Source organism: Bidens hawaiensis, unplaced genomic scaffold (genome assembly GCF_021521415.1).
Source record: "Bidens hawaiensis isolate Kalapana, Puna unplaced genomic scaffold, B.hawaiensis_p1.1 tig00011786_1, whole genome shotgun sequence".
Taxonomy (NCBI): domain Eukaryota; kingdom Viridiplantae; phylum Streptophyta; class Magnoliopsida; order Asterales; family Asteraceae; genus Bidens; species Bidens hawaiensis.
Window position 1 is genome coordinate 350220 of NW_027491934.1, and position 10933 is coordinate 361152.

The 10933-nt window shown below is 33.2% G+C and overlaps 1 protein-coding gene across 1 annotated transcript; it reads left to right on the forward strand.

Moving 5' to 3' along the window:
- Nucleotides 1-573: 573 nt before the first annotated feature.
- Nucleotides 574-10933, forward strand: LOC143538962 (protein S-acyltransferase 24-like). Its single transcript, XM_077032393.1, has 13 exons — nucleotides 574-960; nucleotides 3380-3520; nucleotides 3783-3895; nucleotides 4733-4812; nucleotides 4909-5072; nucleotides 6099-6231; nucleotides 6334-6433; nucleotides 7545-7602; nucleotides 7731-7808; nucleotides 8684-8782; nucleotides 8939-9017; nucleotides 9228-9376; nucleotides 10334-10933. The coding sequence occupies exons 1-13, from the start codon at nucleotides 718-720 to the stop codon at nucleotides 10808-10810; spliced, it is 1914 nt and encodes a 637-aa protein (XP_076888508.1). The 5' UTR covers nucleotides 574-717; the 3' UTR covers nucleotides 10811-10933.

The following is a 10933-nucleotide window of genomic DNA, read 5'->3' on the forward strand; positions in this document are numbered from 1 at the left end:
AAACTCCATTATATTCGATATTCAATTCTAATTATTGTCATGATTTCCTTTGCAGAATTGAAACGCACACTCTTCCTGTTACAATCTCCAAACACACTCTCTGCAATATCACAAATTACGAACGGTTAACACATTATTAAAGCATTCAAGTGCAGCAAAATGTAATATTTTGAAAGCAATGAATGGTTCATATCTAGATTTCGAAGACTTCCAATTCAGATTCAAGCTAAAACATGATTTCGATTCCCGCTCACTATTCAGTCGATGAAATCAAATACCGTTGATTGCTGGTGCAATACAGTCGGTCGGCGTTTTCCTAACCTAATTAAGTCAAAACACCCTTTTCTTTTAATAAAACATAGTAGGACGGCCATTTTTAACTGATTACTCTTTTTACCAAATAGAGTCGTTTTAGACGAAATCAAAATAGACAAGTTTGGAATTTTTCAGTTAATGAGATATTTTCTTTTATTGAAGGATGAAATGGACATTCGGGGATTTTCCCTTGTTTTAATTCGGTTGTTTCCGTTGTAACTATGATATTATTATTATTATTATTATTATTATTATTATTATTATTATCTGTTTGTTTCTGGAACATCCATCAATTACCGAGTCAACTCCGACCCCGTCATCTCTCTATCCCGTCAAAAACCCTAATTAACATCAAATACTCCAATCAATCAATTCAAACAAATAAATAATCAATCAATCGTAATGTCGTCGGAGATCGAGGAAACCACCGATCAACCTGCCACCGGAACCGGCACCGGTGAGATCTCGGAGGAGAGTTTGAAGAATGACGTCTATACGGCAGCTGCGTACGGTGATTTGGAGAAGCTTAAGAATTTGGTGGAGTCGGAAGGCTGTTCGGTTACCAAACCGGATGATTTGGGATATCGAGCGTTGCAGTGGGCCGCGCTTAATAACCGTGTCGCCGCGGCGCAATATATTCTCGAGGTTAGAGACCACACGCTTTACGACTTGCTTAACTACTTTATAATCATGCTTATAACACATAGCTTTATTGTATGCTGTAGTTTATATTTACTTGTGAAATATATTCTCGAGGTTAGAGACGACACGCTTAACATAAGTAACAAACATTAATAGGACTCGCTTAACTAGGTTCAATCTCGTGTTTATAATACAGTGAAACAATACAGAAATGATGCAGTCTGGCCTACTAATTTATATAATTTAAAAAAATAAAAATTACGTGAGTCGCGCTTAATAACCGTTTCGTGGCCGCAAAGTATATTCTCAAGGTTAGGGACCACACGCTTTATGATTCGTTTAACTACTTTATATCTCATGTTTATGACACTGCTGTTGTATGTTTTATTTATTAAGGAGAAATGAAAGAGTCTGGCTTACTAGTTTTATTTGGTTAGGGAAATAAAAAAATTACGTAGAGCATGTTTGGGATTGAGTTTGAAAATAACTTGTTGACTTATTGGAAAAATAGGTCATATCGTGTTAAACTGTTGACTTATTGGAAAAATAGGTCGTATCGTGTTAAACATGTTAGAGACGACACACTTAACACAAGATTTAACATGTTTAATCGTGTCTTAAACAGGTGTCCGATTGCTAATAATGTATTAGCTTTATATTTACTCGTGGATGCAAATAAATGATTATACAAGAGCTCTAATTGATTAAGAGGTAGCCTAGTTGTAATTAGCTTTATATTTTCTTGTGGAAACAAATAAATGATTGCATTAAGAAGTGAAGCTATATATTTAGTTATATTCTTGAGGTTTTGATTCTAATTTGTGCATATATGTGTACTTGTAGTTAGCTTTATCAATTTGATTAAAAAGTGAAGCTAAACATTTAGTTATATAACATATGTTTTGGTATTAGGGTTAGTTGTTAAGATTGTGCAATTGAATTGATTAGTTGCTCTCCAATACGATAGACGTGTGGATTTTAGAGGCTAGTTGGTTGTTTTTAAGCTTTAATGATATGGATTTTCATCTTTAGATGAAGATTTACCAACAACATCATAATTGGTAGATTTTAGTGCTAATACGGCTGACAGTGAAAATAAAGCCAATACGGCTTGTTTGACATATAGAACCAATACGGTTGGTAGGACAAATACAGCCAATATGGCTGATAGGGCAAATAGAACCATTATGGCAGCATGTAGTCCATTTAGATTCAATACAGTTGGTAGGACATATAGAGCTAATACGGTTGTGAGGACATATTGAGCCAATATGTGGAAGGCCATGGCACGTGGCATGGTTCCTTTCACCATGTGATGATGCTTTAGAAGAAATGTGCAATCATGATATGTGTAATTGGCGTGTTGATCCGTGTGGTTTCCACGCCACATGCGGATGATTTGGTAATAATAAGTTAAAAGGATTGGATCTTTTATGCTCGGAGCCTCATTGGTCAGGATTTTTGTTTTGGAAGATGGTGCAATTTTTTATGAAAGCTATAGTATTATAGTGACAAAAAATCCATCTAAAGTCAGGTTTAAAGATTTATCAACTAGCTATTGATTTTTAATTGTGACTGTGTCTGTCTTCATGCACCTTTGATAACATAACTTATTTGATTCTTCTCTCTTGGTATATAATGGCGTTCCTTTTCTTTTCTCTGGTTCTCATTTTCATTCTCAATTACTGTATTTTATCCTTCCCCTCAGGAATAGTGATTGACTTTTCACTTAGTTAGTAGAAGGCATATATTTATATTAGTACACATTAGAAATTCAGAATAAACAAATTAAGTAAATGACGTATTATTTTTTCCAAATATTTTTGTAAATAAGAAAGCAGCATGCATTTAAGAAAGCTAGTCTAGAAGTGGCTGACGGGGGTGGTGGGCCGCTCCAGTACGTGCCCCGTGACAAATTTGTCACTTGACTCTTTCTTGCACCACATGCCAATAGCTCATGACTAAGTTTTACCATAGAACCTGCTTCTTGTCTATTGATACATATGAGGTTTTTGTAAGGGGCAGTAGTTACTAATTTTGACAAGACTGAGAAAATAAATAAATATTTTAATTATATTATATGTTGTTAACTAAATGTATGTGAGTTGCGAGTTTAATATGAGTAGCTAGCTGGATGGTCGTTTGATTTTGAACCTCAGGGCGTATATATATATTTTTTTGTGAAAATTAGGGACAAAGGTAAATAGACACTATGTACATTATATGAAGTTTTTGAGAATGACAGCATAACTGATAAAAGTTGTGAAGTGTGAGCATTTGACAGTTATGGTTTATAAAAGTTTATTAAGAGGGTTATGTTTATGTTAAAAGTGTTATGGGATCTTTGTTGATATGAGTCGATGATTTTCTTAAACATGATAAGGTTATTTAGTGGTAACCTGAATTTTGATAAATGTTGCAGCGTGGGGCCGACGTGAATGCAGTGGATCTTACTGGCCAAACGGCACTGCATTGGAGTGCAGTTAGGGGATCTATTCAGGTTGCAGATCTTTTGCTTGAAGAAGGTGCTCGGGTTAATGCAGCTGATATATATGGATATCAGGTTGGTATTTAAGTTACAAATAAGATTTATTAAACACCTTAATAAGTTTCAAACTTTAAACCTTTTTTTTAACCTTGATGACTTCATTGGGTTATTTGATTCGTTTTGTTTACTTGGATGTTAGCCATTGTTAACCAATGCTTCTGAATAATGTTACTCTGTTTATGTCCTCATTTGATTACTTTGTTTTGTGCTGCATATATGCATAACAGAAGATCAACATGAATAATATTATTGATTGTCTAATTTGAATATATCGCAGACCACTCATGTTGCAGCACAGTATGGTCAAACGGCTTATCTTTATCACATTGTCACAAAATGGCATGCAGATCCCGATGTCCCTGATAATGAAGGAAGAAGTCCTTTACATTGGTACTTGAATAGTTGAATTCCTTTTATTTATATTTTAAATCCCAACTTTGATATGGGATTATAAACATCTGCAATGAAATGGTAAAGGTGAATCTTTATAAAATGTGAATCTTTATGGGACAAAAAAAGCCTATTTTTTGTAATATCTGTCTATGAGATTCTTTGTTGTTTAAAAATTAAAAAGTAAATGTACTGAGGGTATGGCTGTAAACGAGCTGAGCCAAGCGAGGTTGGGCTTTGGCTGGGCTTGTTTATCACAATAGCTTAAATGTTGAGCACTTGAGCTTGAGATCGGCTCGTAAAAAGCTCCAGTCAGCCCGTTAATTTAAAAAAAAATATTTATACTTTTACACTTATTGTGTATATATATAAAGGAAAAAAAAGTAGTTTCAACATGCACATAATGAAAAATTAGATAACTACAAATTTTATAATTTATATATGGCTTAAAATTTGTGTTATAATTTGTATGTATTACAATTTAGGCTTTAATTTAAACGAGCCACAGAGCGAGCCAACGAGCCAGCTAAACAAGTCTAATGAGTGGGCCAACGAGCCTAGTTTACCTTGACTTGGGCTCAGCTCGTATACAAACAGAGTTTTCTCTTTTTGGCTTGTTTACAAGCTGAGCCGATTTTGAGCAAGCTTTTTTTGTGCGAGCCATCAAGCCTGCTATATGAGCCTAATGAGTGGGCCGACAAGCCTAGCTTACCTTTGCTCGGGCTCAGCTCGTTTAGAATTGATTCGATTTTGAGCGAGCATTTCCAGGCTTATTTTGAGCAAGTCGCGATCTTTCTTAAACAACCGTAATTGAGGGATCTGTACTTGGACTTGTAGGGCTGCATATAAAGGTTTTGCAGATAGTATCCGTCTTCTTCTCTTTTTGGATGCACATAGAGGGCGCCAAGATAAAGAGGGTACTTTATATCAACATTTTTAATTATCTTTTGAAATTAATTTATTACATTTTCTAAGAAAAACAACTTTTATTCTGTTAAATAATGCAATTTTAGGTTGTACACCTCTACATTGGTCTGCTATCAGGGGAAACTTAGAAGCATGCACAGTATTAGTACAAGCTGGCAAGAAAGAGGATTTAATGGTGACTGATAATACTGGCCTTACGCCAGCTCAGCTTGCTTCCGATAAGAATCATCGACAAGTTGCATTTTTCCTTGTAGGTATTCCTTGACTTTTCAACATTTAGAATTGACTTTAGTATAATAAAAACATACCAGCTACAGTCTAATATTTAATTTAGAGTTGACTTTAGTATAATAAAAACATACCAGCTACCGTTTAGTATTTAGTTATTGGATTAGAGAAGATATATTATATATTTATCACTTTGTATGAAAAGAAAACACACTAGTATTTTGTTGTGTTTATGCTTGTAAATGAACCAATCGAACACGAATGGGGCATACTCATGTTTGTTCGTTTTATTTTAACCGAAAAAATGATTGAACACGAACAATAGACAAACAGGTTTTTTTGTTTGTGTTTGTTAACAAAAGAACGTGTTCATGTTCGTGTGTGTTTGCTCGTTAAGAGTATTAATGAACGGTTTAAAGTGAACACCAATTAAAGTAGACATGAACATCACTCTATTGGGACTAAAAATTAATAAAATTGGACTAAACTGTAATGGTTGATATTTTAATTTTATGAAGTAGACTAAATTGTAATAGCCTAAAATTTTAAATGATATAAACTAATGAACCTAAACAAACGGATGTAAATTAACGTACGTAAATGAACGAACAAAAACGCATTTAAATTAACAAACATAAATGAACGATCACAAACTTAAATGAACGAACGGCACATGTGCTCATGTTTGTTTGTTTAAATAAATGAACAAATAATTTGTTCATGTTCGGTTGTTTACTAAATAAACAAACTTCCTGTCGAACGGTTAACTAAGCCTTGGGTTCGTTTACAAGCTAACTGTGTTTGATTCTGTGTTTTATAAGATCTCCAAATATCGTATTATTGTTTTAAAATAGTTTCAGTGTTCCTTTGTGTAGTCCTTGATGTTAATTATGCTGTCCATTGTTTGAATCTAGATTCTAGCTTACTAGTGGCATTTTTTGGTACATTAACATAAGTTTTTTTATGTAATATTCTTTTCAATCATTAATTTTTGTATCTGTTTTCCTATCTTTTTTATGTTTATTGATGATCTTATTTGATACTGCAGGGTAATGCTAGGAAGTTACTTGAGAAACGTACTGAAGGGGCATTTGGGCGACTTTCAAAATTAGGGCTAGCACCAGCCTTATTGTGTGTAATATTTGCACTACTTTTGACCTATATCAATTCCGTCATTATGGGTATTTTTTTAATCTTTTGAATAACATAATCTATTATTTTTATGCAGTCAGTGACAGCAGTCAATGCTGCTAGTAATAATATTTGTTTTTCTTTGGCTGCAGCTCCAAGTTTGCCTAAGTTAACTGCTGGTTCTGCCTTTTTTGCATGGATGGGTGTATTATTTGCAAGTTCGGGATTGATACTTTTCTGGCGGTGTAGCAGGTATGTCTCGGCACGTTTAACTTACGAGAGCCCGAGCTCAGCTCGTTTTAAGCTCTCTTTCTAAAGCTTGAGCTCTGCTTGCTAGGGGTGCGCATACAACCAAAAAAACTGATTCTTAAATAACCGAAATAACCGAACCAAAAAAACCAAACTCAAACAAAAACCGACAGTTTGGTTTATATTTCCAAAAATACTGAACTTTCGGTTCGGTTTTGATTTTGCATATAATTAAAACTGAAAAAATCGAATCGAACCGAATTTCTGGCTTTTTATTTTTTAATTTTGATTTTTACGTCGTTTATGAAAAATTTATAATCTAATCAAAAAATTTTTAGCTCAAATGCATTGCAATCAGTTAATTTAATAATTAACAAAAACTTTTATGCGCAAGTTCATTATATTGGGTCAACTTTTTTTCTTCTACCCAAAATATTTAAGCCCAAATGGCAAAACTGAAACCGAAATGATTTATGATTATTTATTAATTTATTTATATATAAAAGATAATATATTTATAATTATGTATTTTTATTAACAGTTTACATATAAAAGATAATATATGATGTTTAGTAATTCTTATTATAATTTTATATGTTATAATAATAAACTATACTTAATCTTCTAAATAAAAGTTATATAAATAATAGTCTCGCGAGCTAGCTCAATAAGTGAAGCTCGGGCTCTGGCTCGTTTATTAAGTGAGTTTATTAATTGGAGCTCAAGCTTGTATAGGCTCGGCTCGATTGGATTTTGAGCTCATGAGTGGTTTGGCTCATTTACACCCTATTCGTGTTGGCCTGTAACGGTTCTTGTCCAAATATATATTTATTTTTTCTGTAATAGTTTGTGTCAAAGATGGTTACAAAAAGCGACATTGCAAAGTAATATTATAGTTTTTTGAAAAACTGATGTACGAGCTTATATGCATTATAAATATAACTATGGTCAACTTTTTAACTGTTTGACCTGTTTTGTTATCTAATCTCATATCGAGTAATTACCACCTATACTCAATAACTATTGTTTTATACCTTTATTTTAGCAAGAAATAAATATTATTAAATCCTGTATTGAGTTTTTATAATAATAATAATATTTGTGTAATTTGTAGCAAAGATCCCGGTTTCATTAAAGCCAACAGAAATGATTCAAAAGATGCAGCAGATAATGTAAGCTGTGTATTACCTTTTATCACCCAACTACACACTTATTTTAATCTGTTAGATTCGTTTATCATCACAATAAACACTAAATTAATTACTTATATAAATTCATAATCTTTATTTGCAACGAGCAGGAGCCTTTACTGAAGATTGACATACCTGAACCTGCTTTGTTAGCTGGCAATTGGAGTCAACTCTGTGCAACTTGTAAGGTAATGTCAGACGTGTCTCTTTTTTTTTTTCTTTCGAAACTGTGTCTCGCTGACTCAAATGTGACTTTGTTAAGGGGTGGGAAATTCTATAGGTCGCAGGTTATGTAGCAGGTCAATACGTGTTAGGGTCAAAACGGGTGATATTATTGGCACGGGTCAAAGAGTTCAAGACTTCAAGTTAGGTTGATCTGATAAAACTTTCAAATTATTTTTTTATTAAATTAGTTTGTTAATTTTAGTTACAAAACTTATATTATATTATATTATTATTCAATGATAATATTTAATAAAAATAAGAGCTTATGTGTTTTAAAGTACATATCGTATGACTTTCCTTCTGTTGACATGTTTGACCTATTTTTCTTTATTCACTTTTACCCATCAATGATAATTTATATAATTAAGTCAATGGGTTGATATTGATCCATATACTTTCTAGTATGGTGTAACCAAGCCGAGCCCGAGCTTGGTTAGGCTCCAGTTTGGCTCGTGCGTAGTTTTTCAGGCTGAGCTTGGCTCAGGTTCTTTTATTATTTAATAATTAATTTGTATACATTTTTATTCTTTTTTTTTTAATTATAATTTGTATATTATTTTTATAATAATAATAAATATTATATAATATATATTTAATAAATTAAATAAAAGTTATATAAGCAGTAGGCTCGCGCAGGCTCGCAAGCCAGCTCGTGCTCGATAAGTGGAGCTTTGTCTCGGGCTCATTTATTAAACAAGCTTATTTTTAAGCCCGAGCTCGTTTAAGCTCGGATCGATTCGAACTTTTAGTGAACCTATCTTGGGTAGCTCACGAGCAGCTTGGCTCGTTTGCATTCCTTTTTTCTGGTATTCTCTTACTATCTTATCTTGATGTGTAGATTGTACGACCGCTTCGCGCAAAGCATTGTTCTACCTGTGAGCGTTGTGTAGAGCAATTTGACCATCACTGCCCTTGGGTATCAAATTGTGTCGGGAAGGTTCGTCTTAATTTATTATTTATGTTTGGCAAACTTAAAAATATTATTTGTTTGTATTCTGTTTGGCTTTATTTTACATTTACATTGGGTGCCATTTTTTCCCCCTTTTGTGATTGACCATTTGTAGTTAATCTCTTGTATAAATCTTTTATGCAGAAAAACAAATGGGATTTTGTGGGCTTTCTTGTTCTAGAAGTTTTTGCTATGGCTTTAACCGGCGGAGTTGCTCTTACAAGTATGTTTCTCTTAACAGTTCTGTTCAAATAGTTATTGTATAATAATTATAAATATTTATTGTGTTAAATACGGTCTCTCTGATCTTACAAGTATGTTTCTCTTAACAGTTCTGTTCAAATATTTAATTGTATAATAATTGTAAATTTTATTGTGTTAAATACGGTCTCTCTGATCTTGTAAGCTAAAATAACTTAACTTTTGTTTGCAGGAATTGTGACTGATCCATTGGCTCCGTCTTCATTTGGAGCATGGTTGCAACATGTTGGTAATCAACATGTTGGTGTCTTATTATTTTTAATTGCAGATTGCTCTCTCTTTATTGGCGTGGCAGCTTTAACTGCTATGCAAATTTCTCAGGTATTTATTTTCCTCTTTACCTTTCTTGTATTACATTATATATAAACTTTTTGTACATGTTGAGTTCAGTTGACCCAAAGAAAAATATAATTTTCAAAAATATTTTCTTACTAACAAGTGTGTTAGTTATGATTAGATTTTATATTATATTTCAAGATTCCAATAACAGCCTGTTTTAAAATAAAATGATTTAAAAGATTTTATGCATTACCAACACTCTTAGGGTTGTGCATGAAACCGAAAAAAACCGATCTGTAACCGAAAAGTGGCGAAAACTGAACCCAAACAAAAACTGACAATTTGGTTTTATGTTTTCTTAAAAACTGACTTGTCAGTTCGGTTTTACGCGTAATAGAAACCAAAAGAACTGATATGTAACCAAAAAACCGAATCCATAAAAACCGACAGCTTGCTAATATGTTTTCTTAGAAACTGAACTTCGGTTTGGTTTCAGTTTTGCATGTTATAAAAACCAAACCAAAACAAAAATCGGCGGTTTATTTTTCGTTTTTGTGAAAACTAAGCTTTCTGTTCGGCTTCCATTTTGTATGTAATAAAAACCGAAAAATCAAACCGCATTTATGGATTTTTTATTGAATTTTGATTTTTATGTTATTTTTAAGAAGTTAATGAATAGTGTCACCTAAATATTTATTTAGCTCAAAGGTATAATAATCAATTAGTTGTAAATTAACCAAAGATCTAGTCCAAAGTTTTAGGCCCAAATTCATTGGCCCCAAAATCTCAAGACTAAATAGTAAAAAACGATAACCGAAACTGAAACCCAATTGAAAACTGAAAATACTGAAACTCAACAGTTTTCAAAAACCCGAAAACCAAATTTCCGGTTTCTTGCTTAGTTTGAACCCAAACCAACCCATTAGTGTGTTATTACAATTTTTTAAGATAATACATATCCAATTAATTGACGGATTCCAAATAATGTCTTTAATACAGGTTGGCCGTAACATAACGACAAATGAAATGGCTAACATGATGCGATACAATTACCTAAGAGGTCCAGGAGGCCGATTCAGAAACCCGTATGATCACGGTTGCAAGAAAAACTGTTCAGATTTCCTGATAAACGGTTATAACGAGGATATTGAAATCATAGAATCAACACCTCAATCCGAGGGTATAAACATGATGCCAATCTCCAACGATAATAATCTTAACAATAAGAATAACATGAGTCTAAACCTGAACACGCTAAACGGTGCCGGTCATTCTCATCAAACAAATGGTCATGGTAATGTTCATGGTCATATTCATGGCCATGGTCAAGGTGGTCAGGGTCATGTCCATTCGTCTGGTTGCAGCCATGGGACACAAAGTAAACCTAAAGCGGACTCGTCGGTTCCATTAGGTTTAGGTCTAGGTCTAGGTTTAGGTCTAGGGTTAGGCCGAGGGTCCCGATCTAGGGGTCTATAATGGTTATATGAACATTATATGTTGTACCACATCTTGGCTTTTTGGGGATAAATATTTTTTTCCAGAGATTAGAGTGACTTGTACTTCGTGCAATGGCAGTTATATGTTACCTTGTTCCTGTAA

Bases quoted from the DNA above. Each gene is read 5' to 3' on its own strand.
- LOC143538962 (XM_077032393.1), top strand. From the start codon at position 718: ATGTCGTCGGAGATCGAGGAAACCACCGATCAACCTGCCACCGGAACC. The intron at 3,521-3,782 runs GTTGGTATTTAA...AATATATCGCAG, and splicing joins CTGATATATATGGATATCAG to ACCACTCATGTTGCAGCACA. The intron at 7,809-8,683 runs GTAATGTCAGAC...CTTGATGTGTAG, and splicing joins AACTCTGTGCAACTTGTAAG to ATTGTACGACCGCTTCGCGC.